This window comes from Aureococcus anophagefferens (assembly GCF_000186865.1).
Source record: "Aureococcus anophagefferens unplaced genomic scaffold AURANscaffold_12, whole genome shotgun sequence".
Classification (NCBI taxonomy): domain Eukaryota; class Pelagophyceae; order Pelagomonadales; family Pelagomonadaceae; genus Aureococcus; species Aureococcus anophagefferens.
Window position 1 is genome coordinate 1,101,249 of NW_008705572.1, and position 20,170 is coordinate 1,121,418.

Here is a 20,170-nt window from a genome sequence, read left to right on the forward strand (position 1 = left end):
GACGTCGCGGAGCGCGGCCTCGGCCTCGCGCTTCCGTTTCGCGAAGGGCGGGTACTTGGCGTCGAAGCCCGCCGCCGCGGACACGAGGAGAAAGGCCAGCGGCCGCGCGGGCCGCGGCGGCGACCGCCGGAGGACGACCTCGAGCGCCGCGGCCGCGCTCTCGACGCCCTCGACGTCCGCGGAGCCCGCGGCGTCGTCGCTCGCGCGCGCCTCCTTGACCTTGTCGAGGCGCGGCAGCCGGAGCTCGAACAGGCGGCCCGCCTCGCGGAGGAGCGCGTCCGCGCCGTCCGTGGCCACCGTCTCCGACGTGCCCTCGTAGGACGACGCGCAGTAGACGACGCTGTCGGCGCCGGCGAGCGCCGCGGCGACCGCGCCGGGGTCCCGCAGGTCCGCGACGCGCATCTCGAGGCGCCGCAGGCGCCGCGCGGCCCGCGCGGCGACGACCTGGTTCTGGCCGAAGGGCGTCATCGCCGCGTAGTCCGCGTCGGACGTGTCCGCGAGCGAGTCGTCCTCGGGCGCCGCGTACGTCGCGGGCGAGTCGAAGAGCGGGCCGCCCTGGGACGTGTCCCGCAGGATCCACCTAGAGCGCGGGACCTTTCGATGGGCGACGCGCGCGCGCGGCGAAGCGAAGTGAGGTGAAAATTGCACGCGACCCGGGCGCGTACGGCGCCTCGATGGTGCCCACCAAGCTCTCGGCGCCGACCTCGTAGCTCAGGCGCCCGTAGGCCTCGGGCTCGGACGAACGGATGATGCAGCGCACCGACGCGCCTCGCTCGAGCAGCGCGCTCGCGACCGCGGACCCGAGCCGGCCGTTCGCGCCGGTGACCACGATCGTCGCGCCGTCGTAGCTCGGCGCCTCGTCGACGAACTCGGGCCGCCCGACGGGCTCGCGCTTCGGCAGCGTCGCCTCGAGCACCGCCGCCTCGCGCCGCAGCCGCTCCGCCTCCGCCAGCAAGTCGTCGGCGTCCGACGCGTAGGTGCGCGTCGCGACGCGGCGCGCGACGCGGCGCGTCGGCGCGAGGGCGCGAGAGCTCGCTGCGAGCAGCAGCGCGAGTAAGAGTGCGCGATCCATGCTGCGCTGGTTGTGGATGCGCCAAAGGTGCAGCCACCGTGGCAGCGCTGCGATGTTGCAGCACGCCCCTGGGAGCAACGCAAACGTGCGGCCTCTAAGCCCCCCCCCCCCCCGCCGTCAGGGCGTCGACGCCTCGCGCGGGCGCTCCTCCTTGGCCTCGGCGTCGCCGTCGTTGGCGTCTGCGAGCTGGTGGCCGAAGGCGGACGCGGACGCGGTCCGCAGGCTGAGCTTGGGCACCGTGGCGCGCATGTTCGGGAGCTGGGACGGGGGCACGGGGTCGCAGAAGAGCGCCGCGTAGTTGCGGCAGCAGCCCCGGTCGTGGGGCTTGTCCTTGCCGTCCCAGTAGCCCTTGACGCGCTCGTTCGTCGTCTCCGCGAGCGCGACGAGGCGCAGGTGGTAGGAGAGGAGGGCCGCGAGGCTCAGCAGGAGGAAGGTCAGGTAGGCGGCGAGGGCCGTGGCCACGGGCCGCGCGGACGCCCACTCGTAGGCGACCCGGAGCCCGTCGTCGGGCGCGCGCTCGCCCGCGAGCGCGAGCTCGTAGAGCACGGCGCCGTCGATGAAGGCCGCCGCCGCCGACGTCGCCAGCAGGAAGGCCACGAAGCCCCGGTAGTTGCGCAGGCCGATGCACGTGCCGACCCAGGGGCAGTGGTGGTCGAAGCGCTCGACGCAGTTGTCGCACGTCGCGCAGTGCTTCGACCGCGGCGGCCGGGGCACGGCGCAGGTCGCGCACCACTGGGGGATCTCCCAGGCCGTCTCGCCGTCGGCCTCGTTGAAGAAGTACGGCAGGCCCGTCTCGTCGTCGTGGAACTTGCGCCAGCCCGGCGGCAGCAGCGGCGCGTAGCCCGGCGCGGCGTCCTCGCGGTACCGCGCGGCCCAGGCCCGCCGCGGGATGATGCCCGGGTCCCGCAGCGCCACGCGCCAGAGCAATACCAGAGCCAGTATACCAAGAAACAGCGCGGCGCCCTTGGCCTCGACCGCGGCGCTCGACAGCAGGAAGCCGCCGCGCGCGCTCAGGAAGGGCCGCGCGCAGAAGACGGCGACGGGCGCCACGATCATGGCGTTCGACAGCAGGAACTGCTCGCAGTCCGCGCCGAACATGCACCGCCCGCCGCACGCGAACGCGTTCCGCCCGGGGAAGCTCCGCCAGAGCCGCTCGCCGTCCTCCGCGCCGCCGAGGCTGCTCCGGCCGTCGTCGTTGACGCTCAGCGCCAGCGAGTCGCTGATCGAGCTCGTGTGGAGCGCCGCGTTCGTCGCGGCCATCTCCGCCAGGGCGCCGGTCGCGCGAGGCGCCGCGGGGCGCGCCGGGGGCCGACCACGACGGCGGCGGCGAGGCGGGCGGTCGGGCGCCGGCGCTCTCGAGCGCGACCGAGCGCTATGGACGAGCGCTCTCGCACGTCGGCGCGGGCACCCCGCGCCGTGTGCGCCCGAAGGACGGCTATCGACGGGCACCAGAGCACCGCCTCTGGACGTCGTGCTGTGATCTGATTGGCCGATTTGCCACAGGCGAGCGCGCGCGCGGCGCCGCCATGCGCGAGGCGTGAGTACGCAGACGCCTCGCACACGAAGTCTTACGACGGTGGCCCCTCCTCCCGCCGCGGGTCGCGGTCCACGACGCGCCACCGCTCCGCGATGCGCCGCCGGACGTCGCGGTTCGCGGACCTGACGTTGTCGACGGCGTGGGGCAGCCCCGTCCGCGCGAACTGGTAGAGGGCCGCGCCGAGGTGGTAGAGGAGGTAGCACGCGCCGACGACCGCGAGCAGCACGAGCGCGGTCTGGATGTTGTCGTCCTTCCTCGAGCTGAAGCGCCGCCGGAACGCGAAGTTGTGCGCGAGGTTCGCGGGTCCGACGATCGACGCGAAGGCGTAGACGCCGCTGGCGACGAGCGCCGAGAGGCTGCCGACGCTCAGGTGGTGCACCACCGCGCGCTCGCTGAGCCGCGGCAGCGCGCGCGCGGCCCGGCGCCCGAGGACGACGCGCGGCGCGAAGCCCAGCACGCCCGCCGCCGCCACGAAGGCGAGCAAACGGAGGCCGAGGTAGCGCGCCACGGTCAGCGCGAGCTCGCCGCGGGGGCCGAGCCGCGCGGACGGCGCGCGCGTCGCGTCCTCCAGGACGTAGTCCGCCTTGCAGAGGCCGCAGCGCGTCAGCGACGACGGGTCGAAGCCGCTCACGCGGCACGCGTCGAGGCACGACCGGTGCACGTACTTCATCGTGCCCGCGCAGCGGCACGGCGCGATGAGCGCGTCGTCCGCGTTCTCTCCGACGACGTCGAAGCAGACGCGGCAGACGTCGTCGTCGTCGCCGGGCGGCGGCGGCGCGGGTTCCGCGGGCGGCGGCAGCGCAGAGTCCGCGGGCGGCGGCGCCGGCGGTGCGTCGATCTCCGCGCCCGCCTTGCGCGCGTCGACGGACGATGCCAGGCTCATGCTCACAGGCTTGCGGCGCTGCTCCTCCTCGGCGGGCGGCGGAAAGAAAAAGTCCAGCATCATGGCACAGAAGGAGCAAGGACCATTGTGAGAGAGCTGAAACAACAATTCAGCAACATCGATGCAACAACAACTTGAGTTGTCAAATGGTTGACGCGATGGGCTGCTTCTCTCGAAGCCATCCACGCTAAAGCGCGATGTACGACGACGATATCAGCGACACGATCAGCGTCGTGAGCCTGCTGAGCCGGGGCCGGGGCTGGCAGGAGGTGCTCGAGCTCCAGGCCCAGTTCGCGCTCGCCTCGGGCCTGTGCCTCGTCGCCTACGTCTTCGTCCTCGTGTCGCGGAGCCTGGTTCCCGACGCGCTGCCCGAGCTGCCCGAGTCGCGCGTCAGCGTCGTCGTGCGGGGCGGCGAGCGGGTCCTGCGGCTGCGCCACTGCAGCGGCGCGTCGTGCGACGTCTCGGAGGTCGGCGCGCGCGTCACGCGCTACGTCACGGCGCAGGGCGACGACGCGCTCGCCGGCGGCGGGTGCGTCGCGCCGTTCTTCAGCGTGGACGCGTCCGACGACGCCGAGGGCGGCGCGCGGCGGCGCGCCTGGGACGTCGACCGCGCGGCGACGACGGTGCTGTCCGACGGCGCGTGTAGTGCCGGCTTCGGGCTGCGCCTCGACGGCGGCCTCCGCGTCGCCGCGACGGTGCACCTCGACTGGCGCGCGCTGACCATGTCGCTGCGGGTCATCAACGCGGCGGCGCCGTCGACGGGCCTCGAGCACCGGCCCCAGGTCGGCGTCAACACGCGCGCGCCGGCCGCGCAGGGGCTGGAGCGCGTCTTCGTCCAAGGTCTAGAAACGGCGACCTACTACGACGCCCTCGCGCCGGAGGAGGACGCCGTGAAGCGCGGCGGCGACGACGGCGTCTCGTTCGCATCGGCGCCCCTCGACCGCACGTACTACGGCTCCACGCGCCGCGACCGGCCCGTCGTCGTCCGCGGCGTCTCCTCCAAGGCCGCGCTCAAGCTCGCGTCGCTCGCGCACGTCGACGGCGGCCGCGCCGTCTACCCGGACGTGACCCTCGCCGCGGCGCCCGGCGACGCCGCCGTCCTCGTCCAGGCCGCGCTCCTCACGGACGACCGGCCGCCGCTCCGGCCCGGCGGCGCGCTCGTCTTCACGCACGTCGTGGAGTCCATCGGCCGCGTCCGCGAGCTCCCGCCGCCGCCGCGCCCGCGGCCGACGACGCCGCGCCGGACGAGGTCCCGTGCCTCGAGAGCGCGACGAGCCCCGCCGGGTCGACCTCGCGGCGGCCGCCGGCGCGCCACGACATGGAGTAGCCGGTGTTAAACAAAACGGGCGCGCCTCCCCCCTACTGGAGCTGGCCGCACTGGGCGATGGTGACGATGCCGCGCGTGCGGCCCTGGGCCGTGCCGCAGTCCTCGATCATGCGGACGACGTCCATGCCCGCGGACACGAAGCCGAAGACCGTGTGCTTGCCGTCGAGCCACTCGCAGGGCTGGAGCGCGATGAAGAACTGGGACGAGTTCGTGTTCTTGCCGCCGTTGGCCATGGCCAGCGCGCCCGCCTTGTCGAACTTGAGCTCGAAGTTCTCGTCCGCGAACTTCTTGCCGTAGATGCTGTGGCCGCCGGACCCGTTGTTGCGCGTGATGTCGCCGCCCTGGGCCATGAAGTCGGGGATGACGCGGTGGAAGCGGCAGCCCTTGTACCAGAGGTGCTGGCGCGAGCTGCCGCGCACCAGATCGCCGCGCTCGCCCGTGCAGAGGCACCGGAAGTTCTCGCACGTCTCGGGGCAGACGTCGTCGCGGAGCGTCATCTCGATGCGCCCGACGGGGTCGCCGGAGATGGCCATGTCGAAGAAGACGACGGGGTGGCACTCGCCGGGCACGTAGGGCGTGATCTCGTACTTCCAGTCCGCCTCGCCGCCCTCGAGGAGGAGCGTCGTCACGGAGTTCTCCAACTGGAGCTTCGCCTCGAGGTCGGGCCGCATGGGGCTCTCGCCCTGGTCCACGCGCCGGTCGTCGTACTGCAGGCCCTTCTTCGTGTGCTTGCGCAGGCCCGTGTCGTCCTGGCCGCCGATGCCCTTGTTCCCGTAGAGCGGCGTCTGCCGGGCGCCCGTCGTGAGCGGTGTGAGCCGCTGCCGGTCCACGGCCCCGCCCTGCTTCGGCTTCGCGCGCATGCCGTAGGACATGGTGGCGACGCGCGGCGCTGCGCGCGACGCCGGTCGACGACGACGATGTGGCGCTGCGCGAGGCGGACGGTGGGTCGCGCTGCCTACGACGCTGCAAGACGACTTTTCGACGGCGTGGAGAGCACCACTCGTCTCGCGTCAACCTCGCTGCTCCGTCGCGACACCTTGATCCCAAACGGAACGCCCGCCAAGCAAACACGATGTTGGGAACTGAAAACACGCCGTTCTCAAAGTCGAACGGGCTCTCCGCGCGGCGCGCCGCCGAGCCGTAGAGCTCCGCCGCCCGGCGCGCGCGCTTCTGATCGAGCGCGTTGCCTCCTGCTTCTCCCGTGAATGCTGCGCACGTTCACGGACGTGGCCAAGGTCGAGGAGCCGCGCCACCCGCACACGCTCGCGCGCGTCGCCGGTGAGGGCTTCAGCGACGACGAGAGCGACGCGGAGTCGCGGCGGTCGTCCATCGCCGAGGACATGGACCTGAGCGACTCCGACGACGACATGGACCTGTCGGAGAGCGACGGCGCGTCGCCCGAGCCGCGGCGGCGCGTGCGCTTCAGCGTCGAGCCCGCGGAGATCGAGGTCAAGTGCCTCGACACGGGCGAGACGCACCTCGCGGACGCCGTGACGCCCGGCGCCGAGAAGCCGTCGCGGCTCCGCCGGTCCCAGTTCCTCGCGAAGCAGCGCGCGAAGCGCGGCTCCGACGCGGCGCAGCGCCTCTCGCTCGGCGCCGTCGTCCGCGACGACGTCGAGGCCGAGCTCTCCAAGGCCGCCGCGGACCTGCCGCGGCGCCGCGCGGCGACGGCTTCCGACGACGGGCCCGCGCCGCCGCCGGCCGCGCCGCCGCCGCGCGTCTCCGGGGGGCCGCCGCCCAAGGTGTCGGCGCGCGGCTCCCAGCCGCCGAAGAAGGGCGACCCCTTCTCGTCGCGCCGCGCGCCGCCGCCGCCGCGCGCGGCCTACGTGCCCGCGCCCGCGCCGCCGCCGCCGCCGGGCGCGACGCCGCGCGCCGCGGACGTGCCCCGCGCGACGGAGTGGGACGACTGGGCCCGCGAGACGGGCGTCGCGCCGCCGCCCGCGCCGCCCAAGCCGCCGCCGCCCAAGGACACGCGGTCGCGCGCGATGACCGCGCCGCCGCCCGGGCCGCCGCCGCCGCGGCCCAGCCCCAAGCTCGAGCGCGAGCTCTCCTGGACGCCGCCGCCGCCGCCGCCGCGGCCCCCGCCGCCGCCGGCGTCGCCCGCGGGCAACGGCAGCGACATGGACCTCGCCGCCGACGACTCCGACGACGCCGCGCCGCCGCCGCCGGCCGCGACGACGCCCCTCCAGAAGCCGCCGTCGCCCGCGGGGTCGCTCTTCCGACGGGCCCCCGCGAAACCGCCGCCGCCGCCGGGCTCCGTGTCGTCGCCGAAACCGCCGCCGCCGCCGGGCTCCGTGTCGACGCCCAAGCCGCCGCCGCCGCCGGGCTCCGTGTCGTCGCCGAAACCGCCGCCGCCGCCGGGTGTCGCGCGCGCCGCCGCGGGGGCCGCCCGCGGGGCCGCCGCCGCGCGACTTCGCGGCGGACGTCGCCAGCGCCGCCGCGGCCCGGGGCGACTCCGCGCCGCCCGCGGCGCGCGAGCTGCCCGAGCCGGACGCGCCACCCGCGAGCGCCGAGCCCCCGGTCGCCGCCGCGGACGAGCCCGCCGTCGCCGTCGCCGCGACGCCCGCGCCGGAGCCGCCGCCGCCGCCGCCGGCACCGTCGCCGAAGCCGCCGCCGCCGCCCGTCGTCGCGAAGCCGCCCGCGCCGGCCGCGCCGCCGGTCCCGGCCGAGATGCCCGCGCCGCCGGCCCCGGCGAAGCCGCCGCCGCCGCCGCCGCGCGTGCGCGCGGCGTCGGCGCCCGACCGCCTCTTCGCGCCGCCGCGGCCGCCGCCGCCCATCGCGGCGACGCCCGACGCCGGCGCGGCCGACGAGGCGCCGCCCGCGCCGCCGCCGCCGCCGCCGCCGGCGCCGACGCCGCCCCGGCACCGGCACGAGGCGCCCGACTTCGCCGCCTTCGCCGCGGAGGGCTTCGCCCACGACGCGGACGAGGCCGACGACCTCGCCGAGGCCGCGGAGGCGCACGCCGCGCGCGAGGCCGCCGCCGCGCGCGCCGCGGCGGCCGGTGACTTCGAGGACAGCGACGACGACGGCGAGGGCGAGGCCGCGACCGAGGCCGCGGCGCGCGAGGACGCCGAGGCCTTCGTCGCGCTCCTCGACGAGTACGAGGCCCTCGTCCACGAGCGTCAGGCCCTCGCCGCCCTCGTCGCGGCGTCGGCCAAGGCCGAGGTCGCCGCCGCGGAGCGCATCGCCGCGGAGCTCGAGGCCGTCGACGCGGAGGCCGGCGACCTCGAGCGCGAGCGGGCCCGCCTCGGCGCGCTCCTCCGCAGGCGGCAGCAGGCCACGCCGACGCGTCGCCCCAAGTACCTCGCCGAGACCGTCTCGTCCCACTCCAAGGTCGCCGCGCCCGCGTCCGCGCGGCGGACGCGGCCCTGCATCAACAACGTCCAGCCCTGCGTCACGACGCGGGCCGTCGCGCCTTAAGAGGATGGGTGCGCGAGCTCCAGCTCCGGGAGCGCGGCAACCCGCTGCCGCGCGGCGTCGCTCCTCCGGTAGGAGAAGCCGCGCGGCGTCGCCCGGGCGCTGTCCAGCGCGCAGTAGACGAGCACGCAGGTCACGTGTTTCGTCAGTTCCATCTCGCACACCTCGGCGGGAAAGAGGCGGCCGTCCGACAGCCGCTCGAACCAGGCCGCCGCGTCGTCCGGCACCGCGGCCCTCGGGAGCAGCAGAACCGCGCGGCCCGTGCCGGGCCGGAGCACCCGCGCCATCTCGCGGAACGCGCCGGCGTAGAGGGCCTCGAGGCCTTCGTCGCCGGCCGCGAACTGGCGGTCGAAGGGCGGGCACGAGAGCACGGCGTCGACGGACCCGTCCGCGAGCGGCAGGTCCAGCGCCGACGCCCGCTCGAAGCGCGCGTCGACGCCCGTGGCCGCGGCGTTCCGTCGCGCCGCCGCCAGCTGGGCCTCGTCGAGGTCGACGCCGACGTAGGACGCGTCGGGCCGGAAGACGCCCGCTTCGACGAGGAAGGAGCCCCGGCCGCAGAACGGGTCGACGACGACGTCGCCGGCTTGGATGTCCGCGCTCCGCGCCACGACGAAGGACTCGACGCGCTTCATGCCCGGATCCGGCAGGCTCCGGTCCGCGTACTGCCGCAGCGCGACGAGCTCGACGAGGACGCCGGCCGCGTGCACCGTGACCTGGACCTCGACGGCCGCCGCGGCGCGGTCGTGCTCCGGGAAGAGGCGCGCGGGCAGCCGCCGCGCGAGCGCGCGGCGGAGCGGCGGGGACGCGCCCGCGGGGCACCAGGTCGCCGACCGGAACCGCTGGCAGCGCACGTGCGCGCTCAACGTCATGCCGTCCGCGTTGCCGAAGGCGGCCCAGGCGCCGAGCGCCGCGTCCCAGTCGACGGCGTCGTCGATGGCGTCGACGATGGCGTCCGCGGCGCCGCCGGCGTCCGCGTCCGGGCCGACGTCGACGACGGCGGCCTCGGCCGCGACGACGCGCACGCTCAGCGGCCCGCGCAGCAGCCGCCGCCAGTCGCGGCGGCTAGGCGCGTCCGCGGCGGCGTCGAAGACGAGCCGCGACGGGCCGACTTCCCGCTCGTCGATGGGCCTGACGCCGCGCTGCAGCGCGCGCACGGCGTCCTTGTGCAGCCGCTTCGACGACGGCAGCACGACGCTGTAGCGCAGGGCGTCGATGCTGGTGAGCAAGAGCAGGAGTCGCATCGTGCGATTTATGCAGTGATGCGGGCTCAGGAGGCGCACGCGGAGGCTGCAAAGAGGCTCTTCATAGTGCTCTCCATTGCGGAGAGTGGTGCACCATCGCTTCATCGTCGACCGCTCGAGCTCGTGGGGCGCGATGACGCTTGCACTCTTAGCGTTGACGGCGGTCGGCGTGGCCGACGCCCTGTCGACGATCTCCCCCGTGGCGAAGCCCCTGACCATCGGCGCGCAGAACCTCGACTGGGCGAACATCGGCTTCGAGTTCCGCGAGACGCGGTCCTTCGTGCGCTTCCAGTACCGCGACGGGTCCTGGGACGACGGCGCGGAGTACCCCGGCGGCCTGGAGGCGACCGTGCCCGTGTCCATCGGCGCGACGGCGTTACATTATGGCCAGTCGCTCTTCGAGGGGCTCAAGGCCTTTGCGTGCGCGGACGGGAGCGTGCGCCTCTTCCGGCCCGACGCGAACGCCGCGCGCATGGCCAACGGCGCGGACCGCACGCTCATGGCGGCGCCGCCGGCGGACCTCTTCATCGAGGCCTGCAGCCGCGCCGTGCGCGCGAACCTCGACTACGTGCCGCCCTACGGGTCCGGCGGCGCGCTCTACGTCCGGCCGCTGCTCTACGGCGCGGGGCCGCGCATCGGCCTCCAGCCGAGCGACGCCTACGACCTGCTCGTGCTCGTGACGCCCGTCGGCGACTACTACAAGGGCGGCCTGGGCAAGCCCGTGGCGGCCAAGGTCGTCGAGGGCTTCGACCGCGCGGCGCCGCTCGGCGTCGGGTCGGTCAAGCTCGCGGGCAACTACGCGCCGGACCTCAAGCCCAACATGGAGGCCAAGGAGCAGGGCTACCCCATCGGCCTCTACCTCGACGCCAAGGAGCGGGCCTACGTCGAGGAGTTCTCCACGTCCAACTTCGTCGGCATCCGGAAAGATTCCGGCGCGTACGTCACGCCCGAGTCCGCCGCGATCCTCCCGTCCATCACCAACGACTCGCTCATGAAGCTCGCGGAGAAACAGCTCGGGCTCACCGTCGAGCGCCGGCCCATCGCCTTCCAGGAGATCGCCGACGGCGAGTTCGCCGAGGCCGCGGCGTGCGGCACGGCCGTCGTGCTCACGCCCGTGGGCACCTTCGCCAAGGGCGGCGAGGAGTTCGTCCTCGACGCCCACGTCGAGCCGGGGCCGACGTGCCTCGACCTCTACACGCGCCTCACGGACATCCAGAAGGGCGACGCGCCCGACGAGTTCGGCTGGACCCACGTCGTCGTCCCGGGGCCATAGTCCGGGGGGGGGCCGAGTAAAAAGTCGCGCGGTGTGGATACGATTCTGTGTGCCGCGCCGGCGGCTTGGGCGGGCGTTTCCGGTGCGAGTGGCGCCATAGACGCTATCGGATGCGGGCGCGAGCGCCGTTCGTTCGCCGCCGCGGTTGCTCTGCGACCGCCGCGTGTCATTTGACTTCGCTGCATTCTCCCTCGTCAACCACGACGACCGTGGGCGGCTTCACGATGGGGAGCGACATGACGAGTCACTGGATTGCGTCGTCGCGCGCGCGGCAACGCCTGCATGTTGCAGCACAGGTGCTGACGAGAATCGAGAAATCGTCGATCGCCACTTGAGGTCGTCACCCAGCGCCGTGTGCACTTGCGCCGCCGCAGCACCGCCAAGCACGGAAGCAGCACCGCCAGACACGCAGCAACAATGCGCGTCCTCGCCTTCGTCGCCGCCTGCGTCGCGTCGACGGACGCCCTCGGCGCCGGGTCCGCCGGCGGCCTCGACTGGCGCTACTTCGCCGCGGGCGGCGTGTCCGCCGCCGTGTCCCACGGCTACACGACGCCGCTCGACGTGATCAAGACGCGCATGCAGACGAACCCGGAGCTCTACAACGGGTCCGTGCCGCTGGCGCTGTCGGAGATCCTCCAGAACGAGGGCGCCGCGTTCCTGCTCCAGGGCCTCGGACCCACGTGCGTCGGCTACGGCCTCGAGGGCGCGCTCAAGTTCGGCTGCTACGAGCTCGCGAAGCCCATCTTCAAGTCCGTGACGCCGTCGGACTTCGCGAACGCCATCCTCGCGTCCTGCGTCGCCGGCGGCGTCGCCGCGCTCGTGCTCTGCCCGCCCGAGGACGTGCGCATCCGCATGGTCAGCGACCCGGCCTACGCGCGGAACTCCGTCGAGGGCTTCAAGCGCCGCGTCGCCGAGGACGGGCCGCTGGCGTCCTTCGCCGCCGTCCCGGCGATGATGGCGAAGCAGGTGCCCTACACCATGGGCAAGCAGGTGTCCTTCGACTACGCGTGCGAACTCGTCCACGCGCTCCTCGTCGCGGTCTGTTCCGCGGAGCTCCTCGAGACCGTCGACGGCTTCACGCCCGTCATCGCCGCGCTGCCCGCCGCCGTCCTCGCCTGCGTCCTCAGCCACCCGGGCGACGCGGTGCTCACGCAGTTCTTCAAGCGCGGGCCGCAGCCCGGCGGCGTTGCCGGCTCCGTCGGTTTGCTGATGAAGGAGGGCGGCGGGCCCCTCGCGCTCTTCACGGGGCTCAAGGCCCGCCTCCTCCACGTCATCGGCATCATCTGGGTCCAGCTCATCATCTACGACAAGGTCAAGGTCGCCCTCGGCCTCCCTGCGACGGGCCACTAGGTTCCGATTAAGCAAAGCATCCGTTCGCCGACATTATCGTTCGACGGTCGCGCCCGCGAGGCCGAGGGGGAAAAAAGCATCCGCTCGCTTTTATCGTTCGACGGTCGCGCCCGCGGCCTCGGCCTCGCGGGAGAGGTCGTCCCGGAGGCCCGCGTCGTCGAGGCGTAGCGAGAGCCGGGCCGCGCCGTCGTCGGCGAAGTCCTCGGCCGCGACGCGGACGCCGCGGTGCTCCCAGGCCGCGAGCAGACCCCGCACGGCTCCGTAGGCCGCGGGGCCCGCGGCCAGTTCCAACGCCACCGTCGGCGCCGCCGCCGGCGCGGCCGCGGCCGTCTTCAGGCAGTCGCGCGCGGCCTGGCCGTACGCGCGGATGAGGCCGCCCGCGCCGAGCTTCGGCGCCGTCGACGCCTTGTAGCGCGTCACGAGGACCGCGCAGTCCACGAAGTCCGCGCCCTCGATGGCCGCGCGGATCGGCTGCGCCGCGGTGCCCGTCGGCTCGCCGTCGTCCGACTGGCGCGCGCTCGCGGCCCCGAACCACGCCCAGCAGTTGTGCCGCGCCTTGTCGTCCGCGTGCCGCCCGATGAAGGCCTCGGCCTCCTCGAAGGTCGTCGCCGGCGCCGCGCGCGCGACGAAGCGGCTCTTCTTGACCTCGTACTCGACGGCCGCCGTCTCGCCGGCGATCGTCGTCGCTTGTCTTAGTGTGCGTGTTTGTATAGGTGGTGCGCTCCGCGTTCTGAAGGCCGTCGCGGAGGCGGTCCACAGCAGCGCGCGGCGCATGGTGCTGTGAGTAGCGATTGTCCTTCAGGCGCTCTCTTTTGATGTTTTTTCGGGTGTTGCGCGCGTCGAGCGGCTGCTGCGATTCTTCTCGACTCGAGCAGCGGTACGACGACTGCGAGGCGTTCCTGACTCGTTGCTGGCGCGCGTCGACGACGCGCACGGCGGCGCACGCGGTACGACTGCACCCTCACTGCTCGTTGCGGCAAACCAAATCATGATATCAGCTCGCTAGTCGAGAGCACACGAGCTCCTCTGCGCCACTCGCGTCGCGCTGCCACACGCTCCTCGACATCACCCAAGGTGCGTCGCCCACTCGCGTTGCACTGCCGCACGAGCTCCTCGACGCCACCCAAGGTGCGTCACACATGCGCCCACACACGCCCGCGTCGCCCGCCGCGACCTCTAGAGGTCGCCACAACCTCTAGAGATTGCGGACAGCGACGCCCGCGCCCGACGAGAGTAGCTGAGGATGTGCAGTTTCTACATGAGATTTCGGAAACACAATGTCGAGACTCCGCGCGAGTAGCGCATGCGCCTGAAGCCACCCGCTCCGCCGCGCGCCCCGCCCCCTTTCCGCCCTCTTCGCCGTTCACCGCGGCCGCGCGTAGGACATGCTGCGACGACTCGTGCTCGCGTGCGCCGCGGCGCTCGCGGCCGCGGCCACGGGCAAGATCGAGACTTGTTCTGCGTGAAAGTTAAATAAGCTCCCTGAAGTGAAGCGATTCGTCAAGGAGAGCGGGCACGCCGACACCTACGAGGGGCTGGAGATCGACTACGTGCGCGGCAAGCCGCCGACGCTGATCATGATGGACGGCGACGCCGAGGTCGAGCGCGTCGACCTCGCGCCGTACTCGACGGACGAGCTCCACGCGCTCATGCAGGAGAAGGGCTTCGCGCGCAAGGAGGCCGAGCCGGCGGGGACGCGCGAGCAAGTGCTGCACCGCGCGCCCCGCAGCGCCCAGGCCGACGCCGTCGCCGACGCGGAGACGACGCTCTAGGCGGGAGTCGCACGGGCGCGCGAATGACGGAGCCGCGGGGGATCGCATCGCGTCCCCCGCGGTTCCCGACGAAGCCGCGCTAACGACTCTGCTTATCCTTCGCGAGGAGCGCGAGGCGCGCCTGCTCGAGGAAGGAGCCGTCGTTCATAAACGTCGGCTCCTTCGGCTCCTCCGGCTCCTCCGGCGCGGAGGCCGCCGGCGCCGTCGGCTCCGCGGCCGGCGCCGCGACCGGCGCCGCGGCGGCCGCGGAGGCGGCCTGCTCCGCGAGCTTGCGCCGCTTGCGCTCCTTCTTCTTCTGCGCCTTCGCGTAGTTCTCCGCCTTGCGCTTCGCGTCCGCCGCCGACTCGCCCGACGCCGGCTTCGGCCCGGCCTTGGGCTTCGCCGCCGCGCCGCCGCCGTCGTCCTCGCGCGCGCGCCGGAGCAGGTCCGCGGACGACCGCTTCGCCGCGCCCGCCTTCTCGAAGACGCAGTCGCGCTCCTCCTCGGCCTTGACCCAGCCGCCGCGGCCGACGGTGCGCAGATCCTCGGCCTCCTTCTCGCGCCGGATCTCCTCCATGCGGATGCGCAGCTTCGTCGCCTCCTTCTCCGCGGCCTGCTCCGCGAGCCAGACCTTCTCCTGGTTCTGGAAGCTCGACGGGTGCCAGGGCTTCTTGTTGAGGAAGTTGTTGATGCGCTCGCCCATGATATATCGATCGACGCGGCGCGGATGCGCGACGCAGCGCGCGGGCGCGGAGCTCTGCGCCGCCGCGACGGCGGCCTTGGGCAGCGCGCAGGCGCGTCGCGCGCTCGACGCTCGACGCCGCTGAGTCCCTAAAGTGCAAGGAGTGTTCAACATAGATTCAACGTGCCAAAAAATGCAGTATAATTAGGGCTCGTAGGCCGCGAGGTCGTCGAAGGACAGGTCCGCCGGCGACAGGCACCGCGAGAGGCGGAAGCCCGCGTCGGCGAGCCGGCGCCGCGCGCGCGCGAGGTCCGCCGCGTCCGCCGGGAGGTTGAGGAGCTCGAGGCGCGGCGGCCGCGGCTCGTCCGTTTCGCCCGGCGCCTCGAGGCGGGCGACGACGGCCCGGAGCGACACGCTGTGGCAGTGGCAGGCCGGCGGCCGCGCGCGGCCCACGGCGACGTGGACGTGCGCCGTCATGCTCCAGCTCCGCTCGGGCGCGGACCTGTGCCGAAACCAAATCTTCAACCCGACTTCAATGTGAGCGTATTCGAAAGTTTTGACACAAGCTCTTCAGTTGGGCTTCGAGAACTCGACGAGAGCGATCGATCCGTCCAAAAATCAGCCGAATCGACTTCGATTTGACCGAGCTAGAGAATCCTCAAGTTTGGTCAGGACCACCCAAACCAGTGGTTGGTTTCGGCACAGGCGCGGACCACATCGCGCGCTGGCGGTGGAAGTAGACGTCGTCGGGCCCCAGCGTCCGCGCCGCGGCGTGGCCGTAGACGGCGCGGACGTGGTCCGCGACGGCCGCCTCGAGCGCGCGGAGCCCGGGCGCGTGCGCGGCGCGGAGGTCGCTGTCGTCGTAGAGGTACGGCGCGGCGTCGCCGGCCGCGGCGAGGAGCGCGCCGACCGTGATCGCCGGCGCCTTGCTCGAGGACGCGTCGCGCGGCGGCGACGGCGGCGTCGGCGGCGACGCGCGCGACGGCGCGACGACCGTCGGCCGCGGCGACCGCGCGCCCGCGCGCGGCGGCGGCGGCGGCGCGCGCGGCGGCGGCGGCGCGGCGGCGGCGGCGGCGGCCGGCGCGCCGCGGCGCGCGAGGCGGCTCGCCAGGCGCAGGTCCGCGTGGCAGTGGAAGAAGCGGCTCCGCTTCCGGAGCTCCGGGTGGATCCACCACGCGACCAAGCCGAAGCCCCTCCGCGACCGCTCCGCGGCGCGCGCGAAGTCGCGGGGTGCGAGGCCCGCCGCGAGCGCCGCGACGTCGACGTAGCCCGGGTTCGGCATGACCAGGAAGTCGCTGCAGAAGAGGAAGCACTCGGGCCGCGCGAGGAAGAGCTTCGTGAACGCGCAGTCGGCCAGATCGAGGAGCGCCGCGAGGAACTCGGGCACGGCGACGGCGGCGCCGCCCCGGCGCAGCGCCGCCTCGCGGCCGGGCGTCGCCGACGGCGGCAGCCGCCGCCGCCGCCCGGGCGGCGAGCCCCGCTCGGGCGACGGCGTCCCGCTCGGCCGCCGCAGCGGCGCGCGCAGCAGCACGTGCGGCGCGTCGAGCTCGCCGCGGATCTTCGCGTAGATCGCGCCGCGCGTGGGGCGCGACTTTAATGCGAGGCGCGCGCGGGCGACGGCGCGCACGACGTCGGCGTAGGGATTGCTGGTCGGCAGCGGCGCCGCGCCCGCGCGGTCCGCCGCGAGCAAAGCTTGCACGTCGTCGACGATCGAGGCATCGATAGTGTTTTCTGTCATAACCGCGTCGCCGCGTGAGCTGTGCTACGCGCGCTTTGGCAGCGTTCTCAGCGCCATGCTGGCCGGGTTTGATGACAATTTGATGACACGCATGGTTGCCAGTGCCTCTCAAGTTGACGTGACGTTGCCGTCGTGAAAGGGGAGTGGGCCTGATGACAATTTGATGACACCGCATTGGTTGCCTCTAAAGTTGACGCGATGTTGCCGTCGTGAACGGGGAGTGCGATTACAAGGTACGCGGATCGCCGGACGCGCGGAAGCCGAGGGCCGCCTTGGCGCCGCGCCAGGCCCGGAGCGCGGCGCGCTCCGGGGCCGCCTTGGCGCCGCGCCAGGCGCGGAGCGCGGCGCGCTTCGGGATGAGCGACGCGCCGACGGTCTGGGCCGCGGCGACGGCGGCCTTCGGCAGCGCGCCCGCCGCGGCGTAGGAGCTCTGCGCCGCGGCGACGGCGGCCTTGGGCAGCGCGGCGGCGGCGGCGCCCGACGCCGCGACGCTGCTCCAGGCCGCGGCCGCCGGCGCCGCGAGGCCGGCCCACGCCGCGGCCGCGAGGCCCGCGGGGTCCGCGAGCGCCGCGAGCGCCGCCTTGGCGAGGGCCGGCGCGGCGGCCACGGCGCGGAAGAGGGCGTCGGGCAGCGCGAAGAGCTGGAAGAGGACCGTGAGCGCGCACATGGTCGCGAAGACCATCGTCGGCGCCGCGTTCTTCGAGTTGAGGATCCACGGCAGCCCGTCGCCGACGCGGAACGTCGTCCGGAGCGGCGCGAGGAGCTCGCCGAGGGCCGCCTCGTCGACGAGGGCCGGCAGGGACGCCGTGGGCTGGCGCCGCGGCGCCGCGCGCGGCCGCGGCGCCGCGGAGGACCGGCCGCGGCGGAAGAGGCGGCTCCGCGAGAACTTCTGCGGGCCCGACTCGACGGTGGCGACGAGGGCGCCCGGCGTCGCCGCCGAGGGCACGAGGGACGTGATGGAGAAGGACGCCGTCGGGTCCACGGTCACGCTCGACAGGAAGAGCGCCGCGCCGCCCTCCACGAGCGGCGTCGTCGTGTGCGCGAGCGCGAGCGCGTAGGTCGGCTGGGACGCCCAGAGCCACTGGGGCGGCGCCTCGAAGGACGGCCGGTCCGGGAGGGACACGACGGGGTCCCGGAAGAGGATCGCGCCCCGGTCCGCCTCCAAGACGAACGACACGGCGAACCGGAAGTTCGACTCGCGGTAGCCGCCGTCGCCCGACGCGTAGCGCTCCAGGGGCGTCGGCGCGCGGCGCACGCGCGCCGTGCCGTCGACGCGCGCGCGGCCGCCGGCGTCGATGGTCGTCGTGAAGTCGAGCGCGTCGTCGGCGACGCAGACCTCCTTGCCCATCCACTTCACGAGGACCTTGCGCACGATGCCGTCGAGGCGCCGCCGGATCCAGAGGGACCCGTCGAGGTCCGCCCCCGTCATCGTGAGCTCGGCGACGAGGGACCCGCGCCGCCCGCCCGTGAGCACGCGCCGGTGCAGGTTGACGAGCTCGGCTTCGAGACGGCTCGCGACCAACTTCGGGCCGCCGGGCCGCGCGCCGATCCAGACGACGCCGGAGCTCGTGAGGCGCACGACGTCCGGGCAGCGCCGGCTCAGGCCCTCGCTCACGTCGCACTCCTCGGGCTCGACGGCGTCCACGCGCTCGACGTGCTCCAGAGCCAGCCGGCCCCGCTTCTTCTGGTCGCGGATCCACCCGCGCGCGCACTGCTCCGTGATCCAGCTCCGCGCGGACCGCCGGGGAGCGTCATCGGTGTCGGCGAAGAAACGGAGCCACGCCCGGCGCTTGGGGGGCGCGGGGTCGACGGGGACGGCCGTTGATGCGGCGACGAGGATCGGGGCGACGGTTTGGGGTGGTTTCTTGTCCGGTTTGCGCGCGGTCACGCGGTGCGTCGGGGTGCGGAACGCGGCGGCGAGCGTCGACAAAGCGATGAGGGCGCGCATGGCGCGGGGCGGGCGCATCGCGCGTCGCGACGCGACTTGCGGCGCGGTTGATGCTTTTGCAGAAGGCCTGCCGGCTCAACAAGTTCTTCTGGCAAGGCCTCTGGCACTTCATCAACATACTTGAACTGGCGCCGTGGGCTGACCCCTGCCCGAGGTGCAGGCCGAGCGGGCAGCTTTGGAGACGCGCGCCGCGGGGCAGGCGGTCGCCGAACGTGCGGCGGCCGAGGTCAAGTTCGTGGCCGAGGCCGCCGCGGCGGCCTTCGCGTGGCGGACGCGGTGAGAGGCGAGGTAGGAGCTCGGAACTAGCGGCGCCGCCGTCGCCGCAGCTTCACCGTCGCCGCCACCTCCAGGACTCGCCTGTGAGCTAGATTAGAGCTGAGGCGGCTTGACGACGGCTCGTTGGCGTCAATGTTGCAGCTCGCCGAAAGCGCAGCCACAAGTAGCCACACGTGGACAAGCGCGGCTGCTGAGTGCTTCACGATGGTCCACGTGCACGTGCGCTTCATCCTGGCCGCCGCGCTCGCTGCAACCGCAGTAGCAGACGGCCAGACCGTCGCCTGCGTGACGGGCGCGACGGGCTTCCTCGGCCAGGAGCTCGTCGCCCAGCTCCTCGAGAAGGGCTACGCCGTGCGCGGCACCGTGCGCTCCGCCACCGGCAAGAACGCGAAGCGTCTGACGGACATGGCAGGACAAGCGCGGCTGCTGAGTGCTTCACGATGGTCCACGTGCACGTGCGCTTCATCCTGGCCGCCGCGCTCGCTGCAACCGCAGTAGCAGACGGCCAGACCGTCGCCTGCGTGACGGGCGCGACGGGCTTCCTCGGCCAGGAGCTCGTCGCCCAGCTCCTCGAGAAGGGCTACGCCGTGCGCGGCACCGTGCGCTCCGCCACCGGCAAGAACGCGAAGCGTGCTTCACGATGGTCCACGTGCACGTGCGCTTCATCCTGGCCGCCGCGCTCGCTGCAACCGCAGTAGCAGACGGCCAGACCGTCGCCTGCGTGACGGGCGCGACGGGCTTCCTCGGCCAGGAGCTCGTCGCCCAGCTCCTCGAGAAGGGCTACGCCGTGCGCGGCACCGTGCGCTCCGCCACCGGCAAGAACGCGAAGCGTCTGACGGACATGGCAGCAGACCTCTTCAAAGGCAAATTCTTGACGCTCGTCGAGGCGGACCTCCTCGGCGGCGAGGCGGGCTTCGCGCCCTGCGTCGCCGGCGCCGACGTGCTCTTCCATACGGCGTCGCCGTTCAAGAGCACGGGCATCGACGACCCGCAACGGCAGCTCATCGCCCCCGCCGTCGAGGGCACGGAGGCGGCGACGAAGGCCGCCATCGCCTCCGGCTCCGTGAGTAAGATCGTGCTGACGTCGAGCATCGCCGCGACCATGGGCGGCTTCGGCGACAAGGACGGCTGCTTCGACGAGACCGACTGGAACTGGTCGTCCGAGGCGAAGATCCACGACGTGGCCATGGACGCCTACCGCTACTCGAAGCTCGCGGCGGAGCAGGCCTTCTGGCGCCTCGTCGCCGGCGCCGACGGCGTCGAGGGCGCCGCGGTGCTGCCCGCGTTCATCGTCGGCCCGCCTCGCACGGACCGCACGGACGGCGAGAGCCTGGGCAACATGGTCGCCGCGCTCTCCGGCGCCACCCCGCCGCGCGGCGACACGCCCATGGTCGACGTCCGCGACGTCGCGGCCGCGCACGTCGCCGCCTACGAGACGCCCGGCGCCGCCGGCACGAGCCCGCCGGAGAAGTACCGCTACCTCGCGTCGACGCCGACGGCCTACCGCCGCGACGACCTGCTCTCGCTCCTCGCGGACGCGTACCCGAACGCGGCCATCGCGCCGCGCGCCGCGCCGCCGCCGTCGACGGCCGAGCGCGCGCGGGACAAGGTCGTCTTCTGCTCGAAGAACCTCGGCACCCTCGCGGGCGTCTCCGTGCGCGCCGCGCCCGACGCG

General features: G+C 73.7%; 8 protein-coding genes across 8 annotated transcripts; 4 read left to right on the forward strand and 4 right to left on the reverse strand.

Annotated features, from left to right (window-relative positions):
* Positions 1-1,690: 1,690 nt before the first annotated feature.
* On the reverse strand, positions 1,691-2,128 carry AURANDRAFT_28106 (hypothetical protein; the record flags this gene model as incomplete). Its single annotated transcript, XM_009039754.1, has 1 exon — positions 1,691-2,128. A coding segment is annotated over one exon (438 nt), but the record flags the coding sequence as incomplete, so codon positions are not given.
* Positions 2,129-4,851: 2,723 nt separating this feature from the next.
* AURANDRAFT_59122 (hypothetical protein) lies at positions 4,852-5,352 on the reverse strand (the record flags this gene model as incomplete). Its single annotated transcript, XM_009039753.1, has 1 exon — positions 4,852-5,352. One exon carries the CDS (start codon positions 5,350-5,352, stop codon positions 4,852-4,854), a length of 501 nt encoding a protein of 166 aa, XP_009038001.1.
* A 4,258-nt stretch (positions 5,353-9,610) lies between these two features.
* On the forward strand, positions 9,611-10,750 carry AURANDRAFT_27800 (hypothetical protein; the record flags this gene model as incomplete). The annotated part of the gene is made up of 1 exon (XM_009039684.1): positions 9,611-10,750. One exon carries the CDS (start codon positions 9,611-9,613, stop codon positions 10,748-10,750), a length of 1,140 nt encoding a protein of 379 aa, XP_009037932.1.
* A 477-nt stretch (positions 10,751-11,227) lies between these two features.
* AURANDRAFT_4430 (hypothetical protein) lies at positions 11,228-12,079 on the forward strand (the record flags this gene model as incomplete). Its single annotated transcript, XM_009039559.1, has 1 exon — positions 11,228-12,079. A coding segment is annotated over one exon (852 nt), but the record flags the coding sequence as incomplete, so codon positions are not given.
* Positions 12,080-12,424: 345 nt separating this feature from the next.
* AURANDRAFT_6794 (hypothetical protein) lies at positions 12,425-12,769 on the reverse strand (the record flags this gene model as incomplete). Its single annotated transcript, XM_009039572.1, has 1 exon — positions 12,425-12,769. A coding segment is annotated over one exon (345 nt), but the record flags the coding sequence as incomplete, so codon positions are not given.
* A 716-nt stretch (positions 12,770-13,485) lies between these two features.
* Positions 13,486-13,869, forward strand: SelM1 (selenoprotein; the record flags this gene model as incomplete). Its single annotated transcript, XM_009039685.1, has 1 exon — positions 13,486-13,869. A coding segment is annotated over one exon (384 nt), but the record flags the coding sequence as incomplete, so codon positions are not given.
* Positions 13,870-13,951: 82 nt separating this feature from the next.
* AURANDRAFT_64999 (hypothetical protein) lies at positions 13,952-18,237 on the reverse strand (the record flags this gene model as incomplete). The annotated part of the gene is made up of 4 exons (XM_009039752.1): positions 13,952-14,657; positions 14,772-15,035; positions 15,247-16,225; positions 16,509-18,237. The coding sequence occupies 4 exons, from the start codon at positions 18,235-18,237 to the stop codon at positions 13,952-13,954; spliced, it is 3,678 nt and encodes a 1,225-aa protein (XP_009038000.1).
* Positions 18,238-19,135: 898 nt separating this feature from the next.
* Positions 19,136-19,462, forward strand: AURANDRAFT_27750 (hypothetical protein; the record flags this gene model as incomplete). The annotated part of the gene is made up of 1 exon (XM_009039686.1): positions 19,136-19,462. A coding segment is annotated over one exon (327 nt), but the record flags the coding sequence as incomplete, so codon positions are not given.
* Between the last annotated feature and the right edge of the window lie 708 nt (positions 19,463-20,170).